This window comes from Stigmatopora nigra, chromosome 15, assembly GCF_051989575.1.
Source record: "Stigmatopora nigra isolate UIUO_SnigA chromosome 15, RoL_Snig_1.1, whole genome shotgun sequence".
NCBI classification, from domain to species: domain Eukaryota; kingdom Metazoa; phylum Chordata; class Actinopteri; order Syngnathiformes; family Syngnathidae; genus Stigmatopora; species Stigmatopora nigra.
In genome coordinates this window covers 466,321-491,393 of record NC_135522.1, presented here as the reverse complement: position 1 = coordinate 491,393, position 25,073 = coordinate 466,321, and the positions used below count along the sequence as shown (strand labels likewise).

Sequence of the window (25,073 nt, the reverse complement as noted above, 5' to 3'; positions counted from 1 at the left end):
AAATTCTCCTTTTGGGCTTTTCCAGTAGGGAAGGAAGTCTTTTTTGTTGTTGTTTTTTTTTTTTTTGCTTCCACGTGACCTCATCTGTCTTTGATTTTTGCCTACTCGGGGTTAACGTTTGGCCGCTTTGATGGGGCCTGCTGGGAATGGGCCTTGTTTATCTTGTTTATCTGATGAGAGCCCCCTTTTTTGTAGGGAGGGAGGGGGGGGGGCACATTTTCTTTCTTTCTTTTTCTTTTTTTTTGGCATGCCTTGATGTCAAGCCTCCGTAGCCGCGGGACACTCCAAAGACGCCGTCGTCATCGGGAGGGCTCTTAGAGGGAGAAGACCGTTGCAGATGTGGCTGAGGGGCTTTAGGGGGGGGATCGTTCCTTTTGGGGGAAGATTCCTCTTTCAAGACTTCCAAGAGAAATCAATGGTCCTCAAATAATAATAACGATGGATTTGTCGTATTTAAAAAGTCGTCTGCCTGCGCCATTGGTTCATCTTTAACGCCACCCACGGGGTGCTAGAGCCCATCCCAGCCGACTCGAGGTGCAGTCCGCCTCGCCAGTGAGCTCACGCTGACCTCGAGTGAGACGTAAGTGAGACGCCCATCGACGCGACTTGAGATTCTCAAGCGATTGTCGGGGAGGGGGCGGAGCCGGGAGATGAAAGCTCGCCGGTTAACATTGTGGCGCTTCAAGGGCGTCCGGCCAGATTCAAAGAGTCCCAAAAAGACAGGAGGGCCATCCGTCCGTCAAACTCCCCGACGAGGAGGTGAAGCCGCCTTTGACGGGCGCTTCGTGGTCTTTGATGATCCGCCACAAAGACAGCGTCACAAAGTCTAATGCCACTTTATTCTTTGTCATCAAATGGACTCAATATGGACTTGAACGGGAAGAAAAGTCTTTACACGGCCGAACTGAAGTGAACTTTTTCGGCGCTCAATATTTTTCCCGACAGTTTTTTTGTTTTCTAATTTTCAAAAGTGACTTAAGACTTTAGCAAGCGCCACTTACAGATGGTGGTGTTGAGCGCTTTAGTGAGCGCGTGATGATAAACGGCCATCCACGTTGCTCTTGTCCGCGGGGGCGCCGTGGCGCTCATCTCGCCCCCCCCCGCCTTCAAGTCCCGGCTTTTTCTCTTTGATGTGGTTGCCGGGCGCCGTGAGACAAAAGAGCTTCCGTCGGATGGATGTGAGGGATGGCGGTGGCGGTGGCGGGCGGGCGGGGCTAAAACAAGGATGGGAGAAAGAATCAAAGTGAATATTAGACTTTTTTTTTTTAACCAAAATATAATGCGTTTGAAAATCCTTTTTTTTTTTTTAAACCCAGACAAAAACAAGTTTGAATGGCGGCGTTTGAATCCTTTGATTTCCCTTCTTCTTCCGTTCTGTCCGGTTTGTGTTTACGGCACGCTCAAGTTGATCAGCGGCACGTCTTATTTATTTGCCGGCAAGCTCGGCACATGGCGTCCGTCCGTCCGTCCGGCCGGAAAAGACGGCGCGGCATCGCACGTGCGCATACAAACGGCGTGCCGACCACGGCCAAGCGTGTTTACGCCGATACGACGGCTCGTCTCAACACAGCTGCTTTGCGGGGACACCCAGGAGGAAGTCACGCAATCATCATCATCACATTCCACCATTGAATGAGGCCTTATTTTGGTGAATTGGAATTTTGACTGTCTTTCCTCGCATATTAGCCGCATCTGCGTATAAGCCGCACCCTTAAAATGGCTTTAAAATGCTTGGATTTGATGCATAATAATGTTTCGACTCCATTTTGAGGGTTTTAATAGGGTTTTTATCACATTGTATGCAAGATACGCTTTATTTTTTCTCTAATTTTCCTTCATAGATGGATCATCAAAGCAACAAACAGCGTATACGCCCACAAAAAATAATACAGTACTTGGCTTACAAGCCCATGTAGGCTGAATTGGAGCTTCTTGTGCGGTATATTTTCTTCTGGCCAATAAAAACAGGGCAATAGTTTGTTGACTTTGTCTGCTAAATTGAATTGACTGCCTTTAAAAGGTTTTTAGAATGAAGAGGGCTGCAATAAAGTCTATTCTATTCTTTTCTATACCTTTTTATGTGTGTTTTTGTATTTTAAAACAAATTAAAAAAGGGCCGAGTCCCTTTCCCAAGACTTCAAACGCGCCCAAATAACAAAAGGAAATCTGTCGGTGAAAGGACGGCCTGTACGGTCTGTTTGCGTAGCCACCGCATCCGTACAAACGAACCAACGAACGGATTGACGGAGGTATCCAAATTCCCCGCGGCCGAGATACAAGATACTGGTGCGGTTTGTTCAGCTGGCGACGAGCGAGGGACGGCGGCGGCGGCTACCGGACGGAGGCTTTGTTTTGGATGGTCCCCGTCCGTCCGTCTTCCTTTTCACACGGCGGTTAGCGTTTGTTGGAGCCGCTTTCATAACCTTTACGAGGAAAAGATCAAAAAGCGGCTGACGTGATGCTTCCATGAGATTTGCCAGCGGCGCTTTGATGGCGCGGGAAACGCACAACGCGCCCTGGATGGACAATGTTTGGCCTCCACTACGGTTACAACTTCTATTTACTTTTCGCATGGCCTTCTATTGTTTTTTTCTCTCACTTTTCTACTTCCGATTGTTGATTTTTTACACTCACAGAACATTGAGTGGAAATAAAGGGGAAGTTCAATAAGCAAATGATGAACATTTCCAAATGTATCCCCACAAGAAGCCTGAATCCAACCTACATACTGTCGAACGTCTCATTTTAACACTAGATGGAGCTAAACACAAATAGTAAACACACAGTAGGAATTAAAATGTATATATTTAAATGCGAGTCATCTTGGTTGTGTTTTTATGCGTATTTACCGTATTTTCTCGCATATAAGCCGTATTTTTAACTAGAATAATGATGACTGAATCAAGATTAGGGCTTGTATGGGCACAGGACTTTCAGTGTTGCTATACTCGTTTTCGCCAGTAGATGTTGGCAAATTAAGATGTACTATTTGTTGGTTATTTTCTGTTTTGCAGTAAGGATTACAGGATGACTGGGAAGGTGGACATTGAGTGGTCATGTGACATGTCGAACCTCCAAGTCAAAACGGATACCAAGAAAAAAAATGACAAAAAAATGTGATTCCAGTTGGGAAAAAAAAGTTTGGACACCCTCTTTGAAAGGAAATCAACGGAGGAGGGTGCGACCAGCTGACCTCGTCAAGACACATTTGATCTCGCCACTGCCTTTTTTTTTAATAGACACAAAAAAGGGCCAGACATCCCGTCAGACTGGAATAAAAGCTTTTGATGGAAAAGCCAAGAGGAAGAAAATGGAGAAGAGTCATAAAACCCCCAAAAAGTCCCTCATAGTATCTCTTTTGCCGACTTACGTCACAGGTGGAGAGAGATTGCTCCCTCGTGACTGGACGCGGCGCCCATCGTGACTCATCAAAATCAGTTCATTTTTTTCATCTTTTAGTCAATTACAGTCAAAAACGTTATCGACCATTTATACCGATTCGCCTTTTTTGTCTTTGTACAAGACAAATTGCTAAAATTCAACATTTGGGGAAATAGCGCCACCTTCCAAGTAGACAAATACAGTCCATTGATGTCCATTCAATGAGCCAAACACTTAAAAAACAACAGTTCCAATCCAAAATTCCTTCAAAATGCATTCCGCGGTTATCCGGCAGGAAGCGGTTAAAAACCAAACGGCGTCACCGCGACCTCTGACCCCTGACCTCCCCTGCATGAAAGCCGTCCCGTTGACTCACCGCGGCTAATTTAGAGTTCCGTCCCCCCCTCTTCGAGGTCCCCTACCCTCCCTTTGCTAACGGTCACTGAGCTAAACCGCATCTTGGCAGTCATACCAGTGGGGGGGGGGGGGGGGGGGGGGGGGTCCCCTAAAAATAGAGCGCCACGCCGACCCCCGACGGCGCGGCGGACGTCACCTCCACTTTGTTGTTTATTTTTAGCCGCCTTAACGTTTTGAAGTTGGCGCACTTATGTAAGAAGATTACTGTGCCACTGGGCCAGTGGTGGGAAGGGGGGGCGCCGGGAGGGGGATTTAGCGCCAGAAATAACTCCGCCCCCCGTCCGGCGGCACGTCCAGGTCGCCCGACCCCGTCACGCGCTTCAACGGTTCCGGAAGAATCTTTTTCCGCCCCCCGCGGACCACCACTGATTTGCTACAGCGGCGCTTGAAGTGACGAGAACGAGGGACACCTGTGGATTATTCGTCCTAAGCATATTTTCCGTTTGGGTCCACCGACCTCTCGCTTTAACGTCAACTCCATTTCGTGTGGGCCACACCATTTTAGGTAAAATAATTAGATTTTTTTAATTTTTTTTTATAAAAGGATTAAAGGCCCAGAATATTCTGATTTTTTTTTTAGATCTAAAACAATATTTATTTTAGATTTTTTTTAAATGTATTTTTAAATTTTACTAAATGATTTTTGAACTAAAAACGCAGAAAAAAATGATAAAAAAAATGACAATTATTGATTTAAAAGGGGGAAAATCAGGAAATGTAATATACATCTATACTCTTCATTTGAAATCCTAAAACAGAAAGTCAGAAGTCATGTTTGACTTTCCCGGGCCGCAGAAAATGATGCAGCGGGCCAGATTTGGCCCCCGGGCCGCACCTTTGACACCGGCGGGTTAGCCATTGGCCAATTGGAAAGGAAGTTGATCAAGTTTAGGAGGTTTTGTCGGAGGGATGAATGGCAAAAGGACAGATAGAAAAAAAGAGAGGCCGTTGTGGCAAATCCATCAAAAGTGACACCTGCTTGGACGAAGACTCCACACCAGCAACTATTTGTATACAAGCCATTAAAGTCATTTTCCCATAATATATCCCACTTTTTATGACAAATGGAGCGAGGCGCTGCGAAAGCTGCCAGTGGAGGATGAACTTGTTATGATGCCTCTGTGGAAGAACCATAAATCAAGTTTGCGCCCGCCGAGGCCGAGCGAGCGAGCGAGCGAGCGAGCGTGCGGTCTGGGCAGCGCCGCCCCGCCGCCGCCCCGCCGCCGCCGCAAGCCTGGAGACGCTGGCTAAGACGCGAGCTCGCGCTCCAACAAAGCGTCTGTCTGGACCCTCCCTTGTGCCTTTAATGTCACCATCAAGAGAAGCTTCAAGTCGGGACCGGGTGGACCACCCCGTCCCTCCCCATCTCAGCCCCGCCTCACTCTCGTCCTCCTTAACTGCTTTCGCATGTTTTGAGAAGAGCGTGCCGCCTTGGGGTGTCGCTTCTAATCCCCGCTGGCGTTTGCCAAGGGGCCCGCCATAGACCGCCGCAAAGGAACAACTTGAAACAAGTCTATCAGCCGTTTGATTGGATGTCAGGTGCGGTCTTTTAAAATCGGTTGAGAGTGAAATGAGATCATTTTGACTTCATTCAAATGTCAGTGTTTTGACAGGAGTGTGTTGCCCCTACCAACATGGCCGCCCTGAGGCAATTCTGACTTCATTCAAATGTCAGTATTTTGACGGGAACGTTGCCCCTGCCAACATGGCCACCCTGAGGCCATTTGGATTGCCCTTACCAACATTGCTGCCTCAAGACCATTTTGGTCGGGGCTATGAAGGCCTTTTAAGTGGGATTTTTCCACTTTAAGAAATCAGGGGCGACAATAGTTGAACTTAAACTAAAGTGAGCAGAAATACCCCCAAAAATGACTCCAATTGACAACACTTTTGGTCATTATAGGGCATTCATTAGCGTCCATTCATTTTTTCTGCTATCTCTATCAGTTGCTAGCCTAGCTAGCACCAATCCACCCACCGGTGAGCTCCATTGGCAAAGTGACCAAAACGAGCACGGGCCACAATGACCCCAACAAATCAGTGCCGGCAAAATTGCAGAACCTGAAGCCCACCCCCTAAAAAAAAACCTCCGCATGGAATTCCACCTTTGCCCCCCGCCTGACTCGCTTCCAGATGGGACCGTTGAGCCACACGGGGAAGTAGCGCCAACTCACAACGGAGCAAAACAAAAACATGACCAGAACTCCTCCTCAAAAGCACCGCCATTTTGGTTTTAGCGTTTATTTACCTTCCCAATGACACCCTGCACGTCTTTAGAGCAATTTCCAGTGTGTTTTCTTATGTTTCCCTTCAAACGGAAAGTCTACGCGTGTGGTCTAACGGAGCGTGTTTGGTCAACATACGCACACATTTACATTGAACTTTCCCCTTTTAGAAGAGCTCCCCTTTGGCCTTCCCTCCACCTCTAACTAAACATGGCAGGACAGCAAAAGGGAACTTCAAAGTGGCCGGAGGGGGTACACTTCTTTTCCTTTTTTTTAGTGGGAGGGCAGGGGAGGGGGTTCCTGGCACTTGTCATCATCTAAGAGAGCGGCCGCTCCCCTTATTACTCTAATTGCTTCCAACTGCCGCGGGAAGCTTTGATGCGGGGCGCCCGGCGAACATGCTGGGAGCACCTGTTGTTGCGTTGGGAGCACAGGTGGTGGTGGGGTGCTGCGCCTCGCTTTTTTTCCCCCCACAAGAGGCACGCGGCCAAAAACTAAAACAATGCCGCTAGGCTAGGTGTTTAATGCTGCTTTTTTTCGGACTGGTACACGCACGAGGACGGAGGGGAAAAAGTGCATTTACCTTGCGATAGATTCTCTGGCGACATCCGGTGGTAGTTAGAAGTCCAGCAGCTGAAAAGGGAAAGAAAAGGGAAACGTTCAAGTACATGTACAAGTCGAGGCCTACTTCTTAGTCATAGAAATTCCACTTTTACCATGTAATATGCTAAATTGGTGTACTTTGGAGAACATTTTAGATGAAATCAATAAGACACTAACTGTACACACCAGCTGAGGGAGGATCTTTTCAAAGTGTTCGATTTCCACTTGGTCACTGTCCTCCCGTTCTGCTTGTTTTACACAGCGCACGGCCGCCTCTGACAAAAAAAAAAAACACATGAAAATCTCATCATCATCATCTTTGACTCATATAAAGTACTACTATCTTTGTGATGGCAATATTTACCTTGGACAAATATTTTCAGCATCTCCGCCATGAGCAGTGTGGCCTCGACACTTACTGCCACAAAAGAGATTCAACAGTTGAGTTTATATGCCCTAAATGTTTATTAATTAGCTGCTCACTGTCGGCCATTGTTTATATGGGTTAATTCCCCTTACTTACATCTGGTTTTGTCTTCCTTGAAGAAGCTAGATAGAAGCTTGCTGACCGTCTCCTGTGGGTGAAGCACAAAAAGTCAAAAGGAGATCCTTTACCAGGACATACACAACGTTTTAGATATATATTTCCATATGTTCCCTGGTTGGTTTGAAATGCAATGATCGATGCATCTAGCCCCATCTTGTACACTACATTTTTTTTTAAAAGATACCACCTATGTCCGTTAAGACCGCACTTTCATAGTTAAAATGTTTTGGTTTGTGCAGTGGCGAACTGACCAACGAAAACGATGATTTAGCAGTCGTTATGACGATTAATTGTTATGAAAAATAATAAAAATGCAATCGCACTGAAACACCAAGAAAAAAAACAATGCAAGGTACCTTTTTAAACGTAATTTCTGTGTCTCTTTCCGCCATGTTGTTGACTCGCCGGGAGGAACTTCGCGCACTGTGATGTGATTGGTTAGTTAGATATGACGCAGTTGCTGGGATCGTAATAAAGATGCGACTTTCACCGTTTGTTATTTTTGTTTTTGTTTTCATTTATTGTATCCTTCAATGAATATGAACGAAAATATACATGTGTGTATGTTCAACTTGTTTTGGGTATGTTTATTTTTTTAACAAAACAAAAACTTGATATAACATATTTGTTCTTTGGACGATAGGAAACTTTAGACATCCGAGGGTCCCTAAACGTGACAAAAGAGGGCGGCCTTAACGAAAGTTTTCAGGAAGCCGTGTGACATCCCAGGAAGAAAGTTTGTCGGTTTAGTTTACAAAGAAAGTTTGTAACTCCCCAAAACAAGAAAAAAATGCAAAGCAGCGCTTATGGAGCCCCGCTGGCAGGCGGCACGTTCGATTTGGACAGTTTTGTGAAGAACCCGCAGACAATTCTACGATTTTTAAGCTGGGTGAGTGAGTAAAGCGAAAGAAGCTGTTAGCATGGTTAGCTGTCAACAGCTGCGATATCCAAACTAAAATTAACGTGACTTGGTAAATAAGGACAACACATTTGATGGTCTGACCATTGGACTAATTGTATGGGAGAAATAAAGGCAGGAATTTGGTTAGTAGGTCTTATATTGCGCTATACACACGTCATTGCGTCAAATGCTGTTTTAATAGCATCTTGCGTTGTGCAAACACGGAAGGCATTTTTGTTGTTCAGGATAGGGGTTACCAACATTGGTCCTCGAGGTCACCAAGCTTCGAGGACTGCCGTTGGTGACCTCTGGTTTAGGAACTGAGGTCAAATTTGCAACTCCCATCCTGATTTGGACGCCCGATGTCTTGCTAGCTCTTCGCCATTGTGGTCTTTGCCACCATCACGTCGGAGGGCTACATCAACTCATCCCTGGATCCGGAGCCAAAATGCATGTTCAACGAAAGAGAGAGTGCTTGCGGCTACGGCATGTGGGTGGGCGTCCTGGCCTTTTTGGCCTGCATGGTTCTCCTCGTGCTGGACGTCTACTTCCCGCGGATCAGTAACGCCAAGGAGAGGAAGTACATCATCATTGGCGATTTGGCCTTTTCAGGTGAGGAGGGGAGGCCATAAAACTTGGAACTTAAGAGTCGTCACTTGTGTTTTGCTGATTTTATTGTGACTTGGCAGCGACATGGACGTTCCTGTGGTTCATCTGCTTCTGCGTTTTGGCCAATCAGTGGTCTTGGACCACCATGGTGGCCGTGCCGGGCGACGCCGCCCGTGCCGTCTTGGCCTTTTCCTTCTTCTCCATCCTCAGCTGGGTGAGCCTTCCACAACATGAGTCATGCAAAAGCCAACAATAAAAATTCAATGGTTTTTTGGCTAATCTTGATACATTTAATTCCCGTTCTCTCCGCAGGGTCTACTGTCCTATTTTGCTTACGAGCGCTATCGCCAAGGCGTTGGCGACGTGGCCCAGCAGTACACAGACCCCGCCGTGGACCCGACGTACCCCGCCAGCTCCGCCCCCACCGGCTACCAGCAGTCTCCGTTCCCCCCGAATCCGGAAAATTCTGGAGATTACCAACCGCCGCCCTATTGAGAGACATTTTGAGATTCCAACAGAAGCCGTGAGGGCCTTCAAATTGTCCAAATTCATAGACACCTACCTACCTGTCCTCCTGTCTCCTCCAGCAGGACATGTCCAATCACTCAACCTAAAATGATATTTACTCATAGTCCAAAAATGACAGTATAGTTGCTTTTCTGGAAGCCAAAACCACTTCACTGCTCATGTGAGCACATTTGCACAGTATCAAAACATCTATTGGAAATATTAATTACAATTTATCCCTCAAAACAAAACATACTACTGTACTTATTTTTTATTTTATTTAATAATCACTAAAATGGATTTTGTGCACTGTTTGTGATTCAATATAGTGATATTTTAGTATTTTAAAGGAAGGTAAAAGCTTTGGTGGAGTTTTTTTAAAGTGTCGCCGTCAATAGCAGAAATGACTTTAAAAAACGGTCATTTTATTTGATGCCGACTTGTTTCATTGATGCCAAAGGAACTTTTTTAGTTGAGAAGATTCATTTATTTCCACGGAAGCTGTGCTTTACCCGTTGTTTGGATTTTTTTTAGGGTATATTAGAAACCTTGTGCATTTTTGTTGTATTCTGCTTTTTGAATGGAAAAAAAATTCCATGGCCACATTAGTGCTCGGCGTGCCGTGCTTTAATGTCATTTTCTTTTTTTCCATGCGTCGGCTGCCATTTTATGAGGCACGAGACAATCACATGATGATCACGTCACATGACTTTCTGGATTTTGATTTTTTTTGTTCTGCTGAGAATTCTCACTTTTGTGTGCCTTATGCAGTATTCTCTTTGCCAAATAAAAAAAAAAATCCTGACCCTTTGTCTCCTCGTTTATAACCTCACCCAACAGGATTTTAAGCAGACATTTGCTCCTTGGGTAAATATTGATATTATGATTGTGACAATGACTGCACATCCGGACTTAGAATTAACTGTATATTTTGGAGTAAATCTACACTGTTGATGTAATGTGAACTAATAAACAGCTCAGCATATAATAAATTATTGAAAGCCATTGATGATGATTGTCCTCCAATCATTGAGCTAATGGAGGGAAACTTTATTGATTGATTTATTTGATAAGGGACAGAACATATTTATATTCATGTTGATGAACATATGAAAATATGTAATATTGTAGCCGATGGCAAATTAATAGTATAGTAATAAAGGTATCAGGAAGTAGGCCAGGTGGTTCTTTAAATGTTGAAAACCTTAGTCATTTTATTTAATACGTACATTCAATTCAAAGGAAATGATGAATGCTTTATTTCCGAGCGTCGTTAAAGGTAGCACCAAGGCGACGTGAGATGACGTCACAATTCCTGGACCAGCAGGAAGTGAAGATCCCAGGCGGCAGTTTCGTGTCCAAGGTGTCGTCAAGTGTCAACCGAAGACGGCTAAACGCCGACCAACGATGAGTTTAGAATTCCACCCAGCGGCGGACGTACAACTGGCGGCGTGAGTGTGTGCTAACGGTGAGTTTTCCGCCTTTCCTGGCGAATGACACCCATGTCGAAAGAAAAGCCGCTTGTGTGTTGGAACGAAAGGAAGTAGCATCGGAGCTAACAACCCGAACGGCTGTGTGAGCTTCAGGTAATTGAGGGTTGCCGCTTTCTGACCGTTTCCACTGACTTTTCCGGGGGGACGGCAGTCTTTGTTTGTGGGTTGTCCAGTTGTAGCAATGGCTGAGCTATTTTACGCCCCCACACATTCAAAACAACGACAAACACGTTTGGCTTACGTCATTGTTTAAGGCAAATACCTTGTATATTTAATCCCCCCAAATATGAGATGTATGCACTTGAACGCAACACAATAGCATACCTAAACATGCTAGCATGTTTGTACAATTATTGCAATAGATGGCACGGCAACAAAATTCCTCGAATATTTCCTCTTCCTTGTTTGCATGAAGCTGCCTCAAATCTAAACAAACTAAAGGATTGTTGAACTTTGGCCCCACGTCCCTGAAAAAAAATGATTACATTTCCGTACTACTACTCGAAGGGTTTGTCCATTTACGAGTCAGTTAAGAGTTAAGATTTGGATGATATGCATCTAGTGCAAAGTATGCACCCCCCATGCCCGGCCGGCCCTCTCACCTTTGGACCGCTTCGTGATCCTCTTGGCTTAGTTCAAGTCCAACACCGACCGGGACGCGAAGCTCATGCAGTGTCAGCGGCGCTCCAACCGTACGAGACGGACAGGTAAGCCACCAGAACATAGGCGCTTTTCACGGGCTACTGCGGCACCCCCTCCCCAGCCGCTTGTGAAAGGGTCTTTGACTAGGCCGCAAGGAGGCTGCAGAGACCTTCGCAATTTCCCCCCGAGGAGCCTTCCGGCCCACGCTGGATCCCGTAACCCATGGCTAACTGTCTAGGGCGAATAATTAATGCTGGCGAATACCGGTTGGCCCCTGGAGGTAAACACGCAATGCCGACCACTTGTGAACTCTCAAAGTCAAACCAAGGAGAATTTGGTTGAACTTTGTGCTCCCAAAAATGGCTTTGTTGACGTTGAGTTGCCTAACAGCAGAACAGGTGACGCTTGTAGATTTTTTTCAAGTTGTTGTCCTGTAGTTTGATTGTTTGGTGGAATGTCAGTGGCAAAAATGGATTAAAAAAAGACCAAGACTGGTCTTCACAGTTGAAACGCTACATTATCTCATTGGAGAATGTCAATAGTCGTCTGCTATTTTTTTTTTAGTTATAAGCTACAGAAACTTTTGCTTTCAGGTTTTGAGACATGACCACAAAATATGATTGTTGTTCCTGCTATTATAGGGTGGGGCGGAATCTCTTTAAAACAATGACACTGAAATTCGAAACACGTTTTGCTTGTTTTGCTTTTGACTTCCGCGCTTACGTGTCTTCTTCCTCCTGCTGCTTTTACCATTCTTAAATAACTTTTCGTTGAGATTAAGGGCGATAAAAGGATATGTGCATTTTTGACTGGACTTTTTTTTTTGTCTTTTTGTTGCGCAGGTCGGAGGCGGCCCCCGTCCTCTATGAGCGCGCCGGCGGGCTACGCTCGACTGGAGCAAAATGAGGCGGCCATGAACGGCCTGCGCATCTCGGTCGGGGGGCTGCCCATGTTGGCCAACGCCAGCGACCCCCGCTTCCGCCTCAAGTGGCGGCCCATCGCGGCGGCCGGCGTGGTCACGCTGGCTCTGCTCCTGCTGCTCTCCTTGCACCTGAGCCCCGGCCGGGGGCGGGGCCAGAGCGGCGGCACCGCCCACGAGCGCCGGACGACGCCGGGGTACAACCGCACCTACCCGCTCAGCCCGCCCCAGCGGACGGCGGCCGGCACGCGCTACCGCATCGCCGTCATCGCCGACCTGGACGCCGACTCGGTCAGCTTCAAGGCGCAGACGTGGTTCAGCTACATGCGGCGCGGACACCTGCTGGTGCCCCCCGGCGGCGAGCGGCTGCGCGTGGAGTGGGACGCCGACAAGACGGAGCTGGAAGGACACCTGGCCGAGAAGGGGCGGGGCATGGAGCTGTCGGAGCTGACCGTCTTCGACGGAAAGCTCTACAGCGTGGACGACAGGACGGGCGTGGTCTATCGCATTGACGGCGACAAGGTCGTGCCCTGGGTCATCCTGCCCGACGGCGACGGCAACGTGGCCAAAGGTATGAAGACTATTTGGAATGATTTGCGAGTGCTTTTCCAGGAAACGCACCTTTTTTTTTTTTTCCATCCGTAGGTTTCAAAGCCGAGTGGCTGGCGGTGAAGGACGAGCGCCTTTACGTGGGCGGCCTGGGCAAGGAGTGGACCACCACCTCGGGCGCCTTCGTCAACGACAACCCGGAGTGGGTGAAAGTGGTGGGCCACCGCGGGGACGTGGAACACCACAACTGGGTGCCCGTCTACAAGTCGCTCAAGGCGGCCGCCGGACTCCAGCCTCCAGGTCAGATGACTTCAAATGACCATGCGGGTGTCCTCGTCTTACCTTCACTGTAAACGTTGAAAGTCAGAATGAAGTATGATGTGTGACCTCAAAACGGAATAGCCAGTCCGTGGGGAAAACGTCTTCGGTCGCGGGCATGGTAATCCGGGGATTCCCCTCACGGCCCCTTGGTCCGTCCCCCGCAGGTTACCTGATTCACGAGTCGGCGGCGTGGAGCGAGACGTTGCAGCGCTGGTTCTTCCTGCCACGCCGGGCCAGCGCCGAGCGCTACGAGGAGACGGCGGACGAGCGCCGCGGCACCAACCTGCTCCTGAGCTGCTCGCCGGACTTTGCCGACGTGACGGTGAGCCGGGTGGGCCCCCTGGACCCCGCCCGGGGCTTCTCCTCTTTCAAGTTCGTGCCCGACACCGACGACCGGATCATCTTGGCGCTCAAGTCGGAGGAGGACGCCGGCACGGTGGCCACTTACATCCTGGCCTTCACGCTGGACGGACGCATCGTCTTGCCCGAGACCAAAATCGGCGACGTCAAGTACGAGGGCCTGGAGTTCATCTAGCTCGGGTCCTCAAAAACTCAAAAGGGGGCTGGACTTGTGAGTGCCAGGAGCCACCCAAAAAAAGAAAAAAAAAAAACAATGAACTGCAAGACAAAAAAGAAAATTCTCACATCTTCAAATTTGGTTGGAAAAATAGTGTCAAAGTGAAGGACCGTTGCAATCCATTTGGGAAACCGTGTAAAAATGTACTATAGATTCAAGTAAACAACCCTTTGCTTCTCTGGCATCATGGTTGTAAGGTGGCCATCTTGCTAAGGGCCACATTCCCAGAAGTTGGATCATTGTCATCAAAATGAAGTAGTAACTAGCACATCTACTATTTCCTCAAATTTCCATTGACCTGGTTTGAATTTGATCAAGTCGCCGCACTGTCTCAAAGTGGTCATTGTCTTCACCAATGGTGGAAAACTTCATCTGAAAATGAATGTACCACAAACTTCTTGGACTGTTTACTTCTCCAGCACATTTGACAGTCTTCACTCCACCATTAAACAGTTAAATTCTGAAAAATGTCACTTTTTGGGGGGACTAGTTTTATTTTCATGAAGAATTGCCATATTCTCTTACGTAAGTAAGGAGTGTTGTAATTAAAAAAATGACTGGAACCAGTGTTTATCCCCTGTGCCCAAGACTTGCTATATTGTGTTTCACCAGTGATTGTCAGCAGTCACCTTTGCTTTTTGTTGGTCATTATCTGTTTGGCAGTAAGAAAATTACCATTACTGGAGGAATTTCATAATTCTACAGTATCATAAATTCAGTTTTATAGATTCTCATTCAAAGTAATACATTTGTACACTAATACCACGAGTATGCAGGAAAAATATATGGGGGGCTATTTAGAGAAAGTAATATTGATTTTTTTAGGCATTTTCAATTTTTGCCTTATGCACAGGTCAATGCGATAAACTAGTTTGGCAATGAAGTGATAGAAACATGGTCAGAGATTCGATTGAATTATTTTTAATTGACAAAGCTTTGAATGTATGAAACATTTTTGCCCCTAGGCGATCCCACGGAACCAGGCACAAGAACCGTCGCTTTTCTCCACGCAAGCAAAATGTCGGAACACGGCCAGCGTCTGGTAGTCGGACCACAGGCACTCGGCGAAGGTGCTGCCGCACGGGATCGACGCGCAGCGGGTAATCTGAAAAACGTGAAAGCACCCTATTAGATGTGGACAAAAAAATTAAATGAAGTGCATCTTACCTTGCAATTGCAGCCATTTTTGTAGTTCCATTCCACACCCCTCTTCTGTGTGCTGCTCAAATCTTCCCACCGCTGGACAAACCCACACAGGCTGACGTGGAGAAAGCCTTTCAAATCCAGGTAACCTGTCGTGCCAGGAAATGACATTAAGCCCAAATGGTGTATTTTTTTTAAAAATTTTGCATAAATCTACCTGAGAGGAAATACTCCGTGCCATTGATCAAATGGATTCCACATGCCGCAGAGTTGGAACCCGTGTAGACTGCGTCTAAATTCATCTTGGGGCCCTTGAACAGCTAGTAAATAGAAAAATAAAACATGAAAAAGGATGTGGCGTCCATTTGAAAATTTCAAGTCTTACCTTGAGCACTTGGATGTCATACTTGATATTATTAAAGCCAAAATCTGTAAAGTCGATGGCGGTGTTGACGTCAGTCCTCTTTAAAATCACGGCTTTCATAGCTGGAAACACCAAATTAAGTTTATGTTCAGCATCTCATTTGGGTTCTTTAGGAACGAGATGGTGACACAAATTGTAGAATAATTAGTATTTTTGTAGTATTTAAAAGTTTTATTTTATGAATGTACAATTTTACTAGAGTACCTTATCCTTGAAGGAAAGTAAAACGAAAACTTGGTGGACGAAATTTTCGTTTTCAAATCATAACAACTGACCGGAAATTAAAACGTCCACTTCCGTGTTTACCATGATGACGAACACCTGCTCTTCCTTTTCATTCAAGCAGGACGTTAATCTTTTACCCCCAGAAAGTTTTTTAAAAAGTCGAGTTAGCTGTTTTCCCCTCGAAGTTAAGAAGAACGTCAATGAAGAGATTCTCCTGATGGACTTTTTTTTTATTTTTTTTTTACCGTTTTTCTTGTCTTACCGAAGTCCGCTTGGCAGAAGCTCTGCTGCGGGTGCGTGGGGAAGCAACTGCATCCTCGGACCACCTCACGGAGTCCTACCAAGTGGAGCAAGAGCAGGGTCAACACTAAATTGTTCATCGTGAAGCCCCTAGGTGAGTCAGCCGGACAAGCGAGTTGATCTTAGTCCACGCGAGGACCTTCTTTATGACCACGCCATCAATTAGCACCTCCGCCCACCCATGGGATTTTTCTCATTTTTTGGCCATTATTAACTCCAAAAAATAACGCAGTCCACATTGCTAACAGATTTATGAATGAGTCAAACATTTGTGCATCGATAAAGCATATTCAATGAAAAGTATATCCTCAGAAGTCTATTAAAATACGCATATCCTGTATATTTTGATTGGGTACATTTACTGAACATGAGGAAAATACCTGAATACGGGAATATTTGTGTTTTTTAATTTAAAAAAAACTTTTATATTTAAGTACTATTCAAATTGTTTACATTTGTTTCAATATTCGCCGATTTTAATCCATCAGCTAATAGAGAGGGTCCGGACCAGCACCTTCTAGCGGTAAAGATGGGAATAACAGTATAGGATGCAAATAAACCTCTTATGCAGGTGATATTTAATATTTTTATTTGCTGCGAGCCAATATAAATGAGCCAACCCTGGATTGAAAATTTCTAAGAGCAGGAAATTAAAAAATGCCACAAAATTTGCCTTTAAACTATTTTCCATTCCATTATGAGAGCGAGTTCTATTAATGAGCAAGCTTTATGATTCATCATTTTGAATGACATCAAATATTTGACAGAATAGTCTAATATTTGCATTTTAGCAACATCTGGAAGCTGCAAAAAATTTAAAAAATCAAATCTGCAAACCATACATTCATAACCCTAACCCTTATTCATACAATATGACTTTAGATTTGTCAGTTTGTATTATTTGTTGTATTTAGGACAAATAGCTTGTGAACTTCCAAGGTCGGGTAGGTCTGACCACTTCTCGGTGCCATTTGCAGAAACCGCCGCGTTTTTTCAGGCAAGCGTCGTGGGACTGCCCCAAAAAGTCCGTCCACTGGCACTCTTTGCGGCCGCTCGGTGGGCACCGGCTCGAGTAGCAGTTTTTGATCTGAAAAAAAGGGGGGTGAGCGAGCAAATCACGTTGATTGTTGCATGTCATGTTTTGACGTATGACGCCGTGTTTTGCATCACGACCTTGCAATGGCAGCCACGGGGGAAACGCCACAAGTTTTCCTGTTGCGCAGAGCTCAAAGTCTTCCACGGGTGGTAAAAGTCGCACGAGGAAAAGTGCACCTTGCCGTCCGGATGCACTTTGGCTTTAAAGGCAAAAAAAGGGGGAGGAGCCGAATGACAAGCTTCAAACTTGATTGCAAAACGAATTGCATTCAAAACAGTAATAGCCAAGCCATTGCTGTTTTGTTTGCCTTGTAGCACTTTAGCATGAGCATTAAAATGGATTGTTTTTCTACCCATGATTAGATACTCTGTGTCCTTTTCCAAGACGACTCCACAGGCGGCGCTGCTAGAGGCGGTGTAGATGGAAAAGAAAAGTTTGCGGGGGCCCTTGAAATACTTGGGGGAAGGAAAACAAAAAATATCTATATTAGTGGATTCATGCTGAATTTGCATATGTGAGCATCATTCAAAGACAATTACCCTGGTCAATTGGACGTCATATTGGATGGGTTGGTTATAGGCGCCGCCATGTTGGACGCCACGAATGAGTGCAGAGAAGACTAAAAAGAAAGTTTTTACAATGCTGTCGTAATTCACGGCGTAGAGCACAGGTGTCAAAGTGGCGGCCCGGGGGCCAAATCTGGCCCGCCGCATCATTTTGTGCGGCCCGAGAACGTCAATCATCAGTGCCGACTTTTTAGGATCATATTCAAAATGAATGGTATAGATGTATAATAAATTTCCTGATTTTCCGCCTTTTAAATCAATAATTGTCATTTTTTAATCCATTTTTTTTCAGTTTTTAAGTTAAAAATAATTTTGTAGAATCTAAAAATGTATTTATAAAAAGCTAAAATAAACATTGTTTTTTGGCAATTGTCGCCCGACGTGAAGCTGGATGTGACTCACCCACGTCCGAATGGCAAAAGATCTCCTGAGGGTGGCTGGGGAGGCAGGTGCAGGCTTGGGTGCCATCTTGGAGCCCCCACAAGAAGAGTAGCGCCACAAGCCAGTTCATCACGCTCATTAGCTCGGGTCAAGGATGTCCAAGTTGCACCGGGGCTTTTCCAAAAGGTTATGCCGGCGATGCTTGGTGCTCAGTAACTCCGGACAGGCCTTTTTGTGGCCAACCTTTGGCCCCGCCCCCCAATTATTTACCCATTAGCTCCTACCCATTTCTTAAGATGGCGCTTTTGTTTGGAGTGGCAATTTGCGAAATGAAGATCATTTAGACTGTACTTTTGCTCTTTATGTTCTTCCCTCACCTTTTTAAACAGGTTGGATTGAGTTTCTGCTGATTCACTCTGACTATTAAACGCGTTAGATGTTTACAACCCCAAAAATGGGTGGGGAAAAGTTCCGAAGAAGTGCAGAGAAGACAGAAGTTCACGCTTGGCAAATTGGACCAATCCCAGTGGAAAAAAAGATGTGGACGTCAATGGATAGATCCACCTGCTGGTTTTAGCATGGTCGCTAGGTCAAACGGAGGTCATTTGCTTCTTTAAGTTTGTACATTTGTGTTCAAATTGGAATAGAGGGACGGTCCATGTTGTCACATATGTGCGTCAGAGGAAATGAAAGTGCTGATTCAATTTGGGGGTCATGAAGTCAAAGGTCAAAAGGGGATTGTTTACATAAGGTTGGTCTTTTGAAGGGAAATTTGAACAGTAAGTGGCAGGAAAGAGAGGTGGGCCAGGGGGCCAAAAGGTCAAAAAGTCAAAAAATACAGCAATGCTGTGAATTTGGCTGCTTTGGCAGAAAAAGTAGGGATTTCTTTTCTAGACTGAGCCATCATTAAACTTGTGTTCAGTTGGCCCGAGGTTGGTAATAGCTCAGTTTATGTCCAATATTCCTCCTTGAGATGATCTGATTTGACTTTTATCTTAAGAATTAGATTGATGAAATACTAGCTGAATTTGACGTGCATGGCTGATGAAATGCTCATTTTCTACACCAGTTGTCTTTATTGTAGATAATGAGTTCCCTTAAAGTAGCATAGAGAGCTCTTTCATCATCTTTTGACAATAGCTTTTCAGATGAGTCATTAAAACCATCCCAAATATGTTCATTTCACTGTCAAGTGCTTTTTTTGTGGACTTTAAGATCACAACCCCCCCCCCCCCCAGATAAATTCTAGCCTTTATAGTCAGTTGAGGAAGTGCTCATTTTATTTCTCACAAATTGCATCTTTATTTGTTCTTTATTCACCATTGTGTATGCAAGTCGCATCAATTCCAATGGGAATTAAAAAGAAAAAAAACATCTTTATTTTCCTTTGTCAAGGCCTCTCTCCCAGGCACAAGAACCGCCGCCTTTCTTGACGCAGGCCAAGTTTCGCATCGGCACTTCGTAGTGCCTCGCCGGGAGAAATCGTGTCCAGGTGCAGCCCATCGGGCCGCTCGGGGCGCACGGGGGGGCGTCGCAGACCGTGATCTGCCGCCAAGGCCCAAGCCGTTAAGTGCGCGTCGTCACCGGGAAACTTTTTTTTCTCAAAACGGCGTCCTACCTTGCAGTCGCAGCCCAGTTGGTAGCGGTACAGCAAGTTCTTTTGCGCAGAGCTCAAAGTTCTCCACTGCGCAAAGAAGTCGCACGAAGAGATGTACAGCGTGCCGTCCAGCCAAAGTCTGGCTGGAAAAGATACAAAAAAAAAAATCAGGAGAAACCTTACGGATGCTCATCACAAAAGAAACTTCTTTTTTTTTTTACCCATAAAAAGATACTCGGTATCTTTGGTCAGAAAGACTCCACATGCCGCAGAACTCAACGTGCTGTAGATGGTGTCAAAAATCTTTTTAGGGCCCTTGATGGTCTTGGGAGGTGAAAAAAATGTTTGGTTAAATTGTACTACTTGGAGAGTATTCATGAAATCACTTACCCTGGTTAGTTGGATGTCATACTTGACACGGTGATTGGTTTTATCGATTGTCTTCTGACCAACCTTTGCCGTGATGACTGTAAACACACAAGAATAGCATAGTGTCAATGATTTCTCTCACTTTTGTCATAGTTTAGGTGCAACAAGTACCACTTTTAAAGGCCTTTTCTAACAAAAATCTATTATTTTGTAACTTCTAGTTATTTTAGTCTACTTTCAGTGACCCATCCAAAACAAAAGCGACTTATACTCCAGGGTGAGACTATTTTATGGTGCAGCTTGTCATCCGAAATATGCAAATTTAGTCATAAGCCGTCATTAATGTCAATAGACGCCCCATCAAACTCGAATTTGAACGTCTGCTAACGACATAGCGATCATCTATCGTCGCCGACACGCTCGACGTGGCGACTTACCGACTTCCGATTGGCAAAAATACTCTTGGGCGTGCTTCGGGGCGCACCGGCAGCCTTGAGCGCCCTCTTGCAGAAGCATCAGGCACAGCAAGGCCAAAGGCAGGAGCAAGGTCTTCAGCATAAAGCTCATGGTTGACCGTCATACGATGAAGATGTCTAGATAACGGCCAGAAGGTGCTAACAAGTCGTGTCCCAGCCCAAGTGGACGACAGCCTTTTATGTAGCCGCCCCTCCCACGACATGCTTTTCACCTGGGCAGACACGCCCACTACGGATTCCTTGATGCAATTGCTTTGAATGGAATACCAATTAAGTTGTTCCAAATCCATTTTTGGTCATCATTTGACAGGAGCTTTAAAACGGAAGTCAGCAAGCCATAGCTCTGTTTGATGTCTTTACCCCTAGTGGTGGGCAATTTTTACACTCCATTTTTTTTTTTTTGGCGTTGGAGCCAAGTGTGGATTGCGACCAGGAAGGATTCAAAGCGCTGAGATTTGTTGCCATCATTTTATTTAGCGTTTAATCGTCATCGGGATTCCGGAGGCTCTCCACGGGGAATGCGGGACCTCTGTACCAGGTGCAGGTGCCATCGCTTCTCTTGACGCAAGCGTATTCCCGGGCCTGCTCGCCTTGGCTCACCATCCACCAACACTCTCGAGGGCTCACGGCGTCACACGGAAGCACCCGGCAGGGCTTGATCTGACGGCCGGAGAAGCGTTCCGAACGCATTTAGCCCCGGGCTAAAAAGGGCCATCCCACCTTAGCCTTAGCATTCCTACCTTGCAATGACAACCCATGTGGTAACGGAGCAAAAGGTTCTTTTGTTCGTCGCTCATGGCCGCCCACGGCTGGAAAAAGTCACATAGGGAGATTTCCAGCATGCCGTCTCGGTTCACCTGGCCTGAGAAGACGGCAAAAGTCAAGCGTCTGGTCGCCACCATTGAAAGCATTGCTTTTTCTACCCATGAATAAATACTCCACGTCCTTGATCAGAGTGACGCCGCACGACGCAGAGCTGGGCACCGTGTAGATGGCGTCAAAACGATTTTGCCTGCCTTTCAGGGTCTGGCAAATGAAATAACAAAGTTAGACATCTTTAAAATTTCATCCCGAGAGAAGGCCAAGAGACGTCATTTACCGAGAGGTGCTGGATGTCATACTTGACGGGGTCCACGCCTTTCACGTCAGCCTTCATATCGCCGACCTTTGCCCTGAGAACTACAAAGACCAATGGTTGGATTGATCATCTGGGGAAAAAATGGCTGACAGGTTGAAATTAAATGAGCAGAGACAGGAGGCCTCTTGGAACAGACATTTGGTCACAAAACAAATCACTCCTTCCCATCTACAAGACATGGAAGAAAAAGACCAAAGACTGACCCACATCCGCCTGGCAAAAGGTCTCCTGCGGGTGCTTGGGCGGGCAAAAGCAGGCTCGCCCTCGCTGGGCCAAGCAGAGAAGAAGAAGAAGAAGAAGCGGCGGCGGTAGAAGGAAGAAGCTCGTCGCCATCCCACTCACGGTTAAGCTACCGCAACACAGGGTTTCAGGGTGACCTCACCTGGACCGTGGACTTTTATACCCGGAGACTCCGCCCACGCGTCAGGTCACCTGATGCCACTTGTTGATTGACACCTGCCGGAGTGACCGGAACGCTTTTGAAAATTTGACAAACACTGAAGGAAGGACTGTTTCCATGCCATTTGAGGAACCTCCCAGACAAAATGGATTGAACAGCCAAGGTCAATCAGTTCAATCAATGCAAATAAAAAAAATGACCTGTTTTGAATGTAAAAAGCTAAGGATTTTAAAAGGAGGATTTTGCTTGGCTGCCACAGGGGGGCGCCACAATTCATTAGTATTAAAAGCTCATTGGAATAATAGAACTTCTTTTCAAAAATAATAAGGGTCCAAAATCCATCAAAAAAAATGGGAAGATTTCACTTGAGGTTGGTTTGGGCTAGTTAGTCAAAAAATAATTCCAAACAATTTTCTTGTGGCTTCTAAAATGGTGATGATTATTGTTGTTGGTTGCATGGAATAAGTTTTCTCTCATTTTTAAAATGGCTTTTTGGCTTGTTTTTATTATTTTTTCATCTGGAATGTGTCCAAAATGAATCAAATTCAATATGTATCTCCCTATAAATTAGAGTTAGATTAGATTAAATTAACCAGGACTCGCAGTTTAGCGACCAATCATGAGAAAAGAAAAAAAACTATTTTTTAGATTTTTGATTACCATCCCGAGGGAGAAAAAAAAAATACTGGTAGTACTATCATTCGGTGGTACCGAATGATTATCGTCGCCCGCCAGGCGCAAAGACAAAAAAATTCCACTGAGACGGCTTGCTTGTTTGACGGGGGATCGGAAGGCCATTTTGACATGACTCAGGAAGGCTTTTTTCGGGAATCTCTCATCACGCTTGTCAATGGTTGCCATGATTCCGCCTCCAAACACGACTATGTCGTCACCCCCCCCGTTGATTTGTTTACGCGTGAATAACACCTGAGTGGAACCTAATGGCTGTCACTCACCAGCATGTTTCCCGTAAAAAAATGGCCTTGTGGCTGGAAATGAAGGTTTACACTCGAAAATGATGTCACCCACCGTACGTGCCTCTGGAAATCATTTGACAATATTTAACAGTAGCAATAACCAGCTGAATTTTTAATATTTAAATGAGTGGGACTTGAACTCTTTGACTTTTTGATTTTGGGTGACTTTTGGGTGTTTCCTCACCCATGTCCAAAGACTCAACGGCGTGACGCAAACGAAAGAGGGAAATCTCTTTTTTTCTTCCTGATTTGGCTGGGGGTGAAAAGTTTGAAAAAGAACAGTCTGACAGACGCTACAAAATTCTGACAGCGTACAAAAATTGCATTTTTTTCTAGTTTTTTTTTTCTCCTTGTTTGGAGCGTTTCCGCCCCTGACACACAATTGCTATGATTCACCTTCTTTCACTGTCCTTCTTTCAAAGTGATGTAAGCAGGGGAAAATAATGGGATTACTCCATAGCCAGTTTCCGGTGTGCTTAGTGGACGCCATTGACTGCCATTGACGTCCAATCCGTTTCAGCTGGGAGGGCTGATGGAAACAAAACAAAAAAGTGTAAAATAGCGAGAGAAAAAAAACAGATTTTTTTGTCAAGGAATATTCTTTTGTTATGAATTTTTAAGAAAAATAAATAAAAACAAAATAAATTAAATAAAAAAGACGCATTTTTGCCGTATCCGTAAATGTTAGGGCCAAAATCGTGGGTTCACAAAAAAGTGATTTTTGAGGGGAAACCTTTCAAAGTCGGGAGTGCTGAGAATTGGTCAAAATGAGGCTTGGAAAAGGGAGAAGAAGAAAAAAAAATGCAACATTTTCTGTGGTGAGCTTTGCTTTGCCAAACATCCCCCAAATTAGGAAAAAAAATGAGTGCTTTTGTGCGTGTGTGTACACGTGTGTGTGTATTTGCACGTGTGTGAATTGGCGCTGTGGGCTACAGTTGACCTCATAGTTGGCCACTAACATTTTGCTTGACGGCCGCCCACTGCCAAAGTGGTGCCTTCAATCTTTCAACAAAAAAAAAACAAGAAACTTTGGGGAGGGAGAAGGAAAATTCCCAAAACGTTGCTGCTGCAAATGTGGATGGAATTGACCAAAAAGATACGGGAATACGTCATTCATAACAAAATCCTCCATTGAACCAAAATGTCAATCACCAAATGTGACTAAAACCAGATGAGACTGAAAGCCTTCCCGTCAGATGGATTTAGCTCAAGGGCACAAAGTCACCACCTTGTTTGTCGGCTAATCTGCGGGTGTCCAAACTTTCCACTCCCAAAAAAAATCCACTTGAAATCTTTCCACTTTGATTTGCTGAACCAAAATCAATGAAATCCCATAAAAAATGCCCTCCAATGAGATAATAGGTGGGTGTCCAATCCATTTGGACCAGGGCCCATTCCTGAGACCTTACAAAAATGTTTTTTTTTAGGTCTAGGAAATAAGAAAATATGACCATGGCTTGTGCAATATTCAAAACAAACATATATCTCAATGTGAACGTCATGTGCATACTTTAATACAAATTGCATTTTTCCTTATAAGGAACTTTGGCTGCCATCCCTCCCAGTCCAAATAGACCGGATTTCCGTCAATGAGCTAAGCTTATCGACTCGTCAGTGGGCGTTTTGATAAAAAAAGTTCAACTTTCGTACTTGAATAAGGGCAAGAAAAGTCAATATTGGCAGCAAAACGTGTCCTTGGGAGGGCCTGCGGCATCCATCATCACGCCCACGCCCATGGCCCACATGCTTTTGAAAGAAGTTTGACGCTAATGCCGGGCGGTAACGTTAGCGCGCAAAGCCGCCGTGAGTCGGCCGGCTAACTTTAGCTGGTAGCCGTCAAAGATTCTTTTTAAATAGAAAAATAATAAGTACCTTCTTCCCACGGTCCAAATAGATTTATTAGAAAAGTGCTGCTGGTGATTCAGTTTGGCCTTACCATTTGATTTTTCAAGCTTCTTGCTAAATTGTGACCTGGTGGGATTGTGGATTGAAACAAAAACTGCTTTTCAGATGCAAAAATCATCAAAAGATTTTTTTGTTATTACCTGATTTTCCACTGGATGTAATGACATTACTGCCACTAGGGAAAAGCGATTAACCCAGAGTAGATGTCAACGCCACTCATGAAAATGAGAGATATACGGTGGATGAGTGGTTAGCACGTTGGCCAGTGGACAGATCTGGGGTCGAGAGTTCGATTTCAGGTGGGTCCTCTCTATGTGTGGAGTTTGCATGTTCTACCTGGGCTTGCGTGGGTTTTCTCTGTGTTCTCCGGTTTCCTTCCACATCC

The 25,073-nt window shown here is 45.3% G+C and overlaps 7 protein-coding genes across 9 annotated transcripts; 2 read left to right on the top strand and 5 right to left on the bottom strand.

Moving 5' to 3' along the window:
- Positions 1 to 6,521: 6,521 nt before the first annotated feature.
- On the bottom strand, positions 6,522 to 7,603 carry cenpx (centromere protein X). The gene is made up of 5 exons (XM_077734419.1): positions 7,530 to 7,603; positions 7,150 to 7,201; positions 6,991 to 7,044; positions 6,813 to 6,901; positions 6,522 to 6,656 (listed from the first exon to the last, which is right to left on the bottom strand). The coding sequence occupies exons 1-5, from the start codon at positions 7,563 to 7,565 to the stop codon at positions 6,642 to 6,644; spliced, it is 246 nt and encodes an 81-aa protein (XP_077590545.1). The 5' UTR covers positions 7,566 to 7,603; the 3' UTR covers positions 6,522 to 6,641.
- Positions 7,604 to 7,845: 242 nt separating this feature from the next.
- Positions 7,846 to 9,995, top strand: syngr2a (synaptogyrin 2a). The gene is made up of 4 exons (XM_077734417.1): positions 7,846 to 8,062; positions 8,449 to 8,686; positions 8,764 to 8,897; positions 8,996 to 9,995. Exons 1-4 carry the CDS (start codon positions 7,964 to 7,966, stop codon positions 9,176 to 9,178), a joined length of 654 nt encoding a protein of 217 aa, XP_077590543.1. The 5' UTR covers positions 7,846 to 7,963; the 3' UTR covers positions 9,179 to 9,995.
- A 498-nt stretch (positions 9,996 to 10,493) lies between these two features.
- On the top strand, positions 10,494 to 14,588 carry cant1a (calcium activated nucleotidase 1a). 3 transcript variants are annotated; one of them, XM_077734415.1, is made up of 4 exons: positions 10,494 to 10,658; positions 12,168 to 12,815; positions 12,890 to 13,093; positions 13,279 to 14,588. In XM_077734415.1, exons 2-4 carry the CDS (start codon positions 12,191 to 12,193, stop codon positions 13,647 to 13,649), a joined length of 1,200 nt encoding a protein of 399 aa, XP_077590541.1. In that variant the 5' UTR covers positions 10,494 to 10,658; positions 12,168 to 12,190; the 3' UTR covers positions 13,650 to 14,588. The 3 variants fall into 3 exon arrangements, with proteins under 3 accessions (XP_077590541.1, XP_077590542.1, XP_077590540.1); XM_077734416.1 differs by having other exon boundaries at positions 10,515 to 10,776; XM_077734414.1 differs by lacking the exon at positions 10,494 to 10,658 and adding an exon at positions 11,227 to 11,390.
- An 8-nt stretch (positions 14,589 to 14,596) lies between these two features.
- LOC144208516 (metalloproteinase inhibitor 2-like) lies at positions 14,597 to 15,916 on the bottom strand. Its single transcript, XM_077734418.1, has 5 exons — positions 15,746 to 15,916; positions 15,220 to 15,320; positions 15,052 to 15,154; positions 14,859 to 14,983; positions 14,597 to 14,796 (listed from the first exon to the last, which is right to left on the bottom strand). Exons 1-5 carry the CDS (start codon positions 15,861 to 15,863, stop codon positions 14,653 to 14,655), a joined length of 591 nt encoding a protein of 196 aa, XP_077590544.1. The 5' UTR covers positions 15,864 to 15,916; the 3' UTR covers positions 14,597 to 14,652.
- Positions 15,917 to 16,417: 501 nt separating this feature from the next.
- On the bottom strand, positions 16,418 to 18,102 carry LOC144208928 (metalloproteinase inhibitor 2-like). Its single transcript, XM_077735020.1, has 5 exons — positions 17,848 to 18,102; positions 17,419 to 17,498; positions 17,232 to 17,334; positions 16,957 to 17,078; positions 16,418 to 16,870 (listed from the first exon to the last, which is right to left on the bottom strand). Exons 1-5 carry the CDS (start codon positions 17,963 to 17,965, stop codon positions 16,694 to 16,696), a joined length of 600 nt encoding a protein of 199 aa, XP_077591146.1. The 5' UTR covers positions 17,966 to 18,102; the 3' UTR covers positions 16,418 to 16,693.
- A 1,077-nt stretch (positions 18,103 to 19,179) lies between these two features.
- LOC144208982 (metalloproteinase inhibitor 2-like) lies at positions 19,180 to 20,412 on the bottom strand. The gene is made up of 5 exons (XM_077735102.1): positions 20,230 to 20,412; positions 19,814 to 19,890; positions 19,645 to 19,747; positions 19,445 to 19,566; positions 19,180 to 19,371 (listed from the first exon to the last, which is right to left on the bottom strand). The coding sequence occupies exons 1-5, from the start codon at positions 20,357 to 20,359 to the stop codon at positions 19,204 to 19,206; spliced, it is 600 nt and encodes a 199-aa protein (XP_077591228.1). The 5' UTR covers positions 20,360 to 20,412; the 3' UTR covers positions 19,180 to 19,203.
- Positions 20,413 to 20,726: 314 nt separating this feature from the next.
- LOC144208769 (metalloproteinase inhibitor 2-like) lies at positions 20,727 to 21,789 on the bottom strand. Its single transcript, XM_077734780.1, has 5 exons — positions 21,610 to 21,789; positions 21,368 to 21,447; positions 21,192 to 21,294; positions 21,009 to 21,130; positions 20,727 to 20,928 (listed from the first exon to the last, which is right to left on the bottom strand). Exons 1-5 carry the CDS (start codon positions 21,737 to 21,739, stop codon positions 20,749 to 20,751), a joined length of 615 nt encoding a protein of 204 aa, XP_077590906.1. The 5' UTR covers positions 21,740 to 21,789; the 3' UTR covers positions 20,727 to 20,748.
- Positions 21,790 to 25,073: the final 3,284 nt, after the last annotated feature.

Excerpts from the sequence above, each read along its gene's own strand:
- cenpx (XM_077734419.1), bottom strand. The coding sequence starts at position 7,565 with ATGGCGGAAAGAGACACAGAAATTACGTTTAAAAAG. Across the intron at positions 7,202-7,529 it reads CAGAAATTACGTTTAAAAAG|GAGACGGTCAGCAAGCTTCT; the intron begins GTACCTTGCATT and ends CTTCACCCACAG. Across the intron at positions 7,045-7,149 it reads CAAGGAAGACAAAACCAGAT|TAAGTGTCGAGGCCACACTG; the intron begins GTAAGTAAGGGG and ends CTTTTGTGGCAG.
- syngr2a (XM_077734417.1), top strand. The coding sequence starts at position 7,964 with ATGCAAAGCAGCGCTTATGGAGCCCCGCTGGCAGGCGGCACGTTCGAT. Across the intron at positions 8,063-8,448 it reads TTCTACGATTTTTAAGCTGG|CTCTTCGCCATTGTGGTCTT; the intron begins GTGAGTGAGTAA and ends ATGTCTTGCTAG. Across the intron at positions 8,898-8,995 it reads TCTTCTCCATCCTCAGCTGG|GGTCTACTGTCCTATTTTGC; the intron begins GTGAGCCTTCCA and ends TTCTCTCCGCAG.
- cant1a (XM_077734414.1), top strand. The coding sequence starts at position 11,351 with ATGCAGTGTCAGCGGCGCTCCAACCGTACGAGACGGACAG. Across the intron at positions 12,816-12,889 it reads CGACGGCAACGTGGCCAAAG|GTTTCAAAGCCGAGTGGCTG; the intron begins GTATGAAGACTA and ends TTCCATCCGTAG. Across the intron at positions 13,094-13,278 it reads CGCCGGACTCCAGCCTCCAG|GTTACCTGATTCACGAGTCG; the intron begins GTCAGATGACTT and ends CGTCCCCCGCAG.
- LOC144208516 (XM_077734418.1), bottom strand. The coding sequence starts at position 15,863 with ATGAACAATTTAGTGTTGACCCTGCTCTTGCTCCACTTGGTAGGACTC. Across the intron at positions 15,155-15,219 it reads ATGACATCCAAGTGCTCAAG|CTGTTCAAGGGCCCCAAGAT; the intron begins GTAAGACTTGAA and ends TCTATTTACTAG. Across the intron at positions 14,797-14,858 it reads AAAATGGCTGCAATTGCAAG|ATTACCCGCTGCGCGTCGAT; the intron begins GTAAGATGCACT and ends CACGTTTTTCAG.
- LOC144208928 (XM_077735020.1), bottom strand. The coding sequence starts at position 17,965 with ATGAGCGTGATGAACTGGCTTGTGGCGCTACTCTTCTTGTGGGGGCTC. Across the intron at positions 17,079-17,231 it reads CACAGAGTATCTAATCATGG|CCAAAGTGCATCCGGACGGC; the intron begins GTAGAAAAACAA and ends TTGCCTTTAAAG. Across the intron at positions 16,871-16,956 it reads CCCGTGGCTGCCATTGCAAG|ATCAAAAACTGCTACTCGAG; the intron begins GTCGTGATGCAA and ends CCTTTTTTTCAG.
- LOC144208982 (XM_077735102.1), bottom strand. The coding sequence starts at position 20,359 with ATGAGCTTTATGCTGAAGACCTTGCTCCTGCCTTTGGCCTTGCTGTGC. Across the intron at positions 19,748-19,813 it reads ATGACATCCAACTAACCAGG|ACCATCAAGGGCCCTAAAAA; the intron begins GTAAGTGATTTC and ends TCACCTCCCAAG. Across the intron at positions 19,567-19,644 it reads TACCGAGTATCTTTTTATGG|CCAGACTTTGGCTGGACGGC; the intron begins GTAAAAAAAAAA and ends TATCTTTTCCAG.
- LOC144208769 (XM_077734780.1), bottom strand. The coding sequence starts at position 21,739 with ATGGCGACGAGCTTCTTCCTTCTACCGCCGCCGCTTCTTCTTCTTCTT. Across the intron at positions 21,448-21,609 it reads CTTTTGCCAGGCGGATGTGG|TTCTCAGGGCAAAGGTCGGC; the intron begins GTCAGTCTTTGG and ends TGGTCTTTGTAG. Across the intron at positions 20,929-21,008 it reads ACATGGGTTGTCATTGCAAG|ATCAAGCCCTGCCGGGTGCT; the intron begins GTAGGAATGCTA and ends TCCGGCCGTCAG.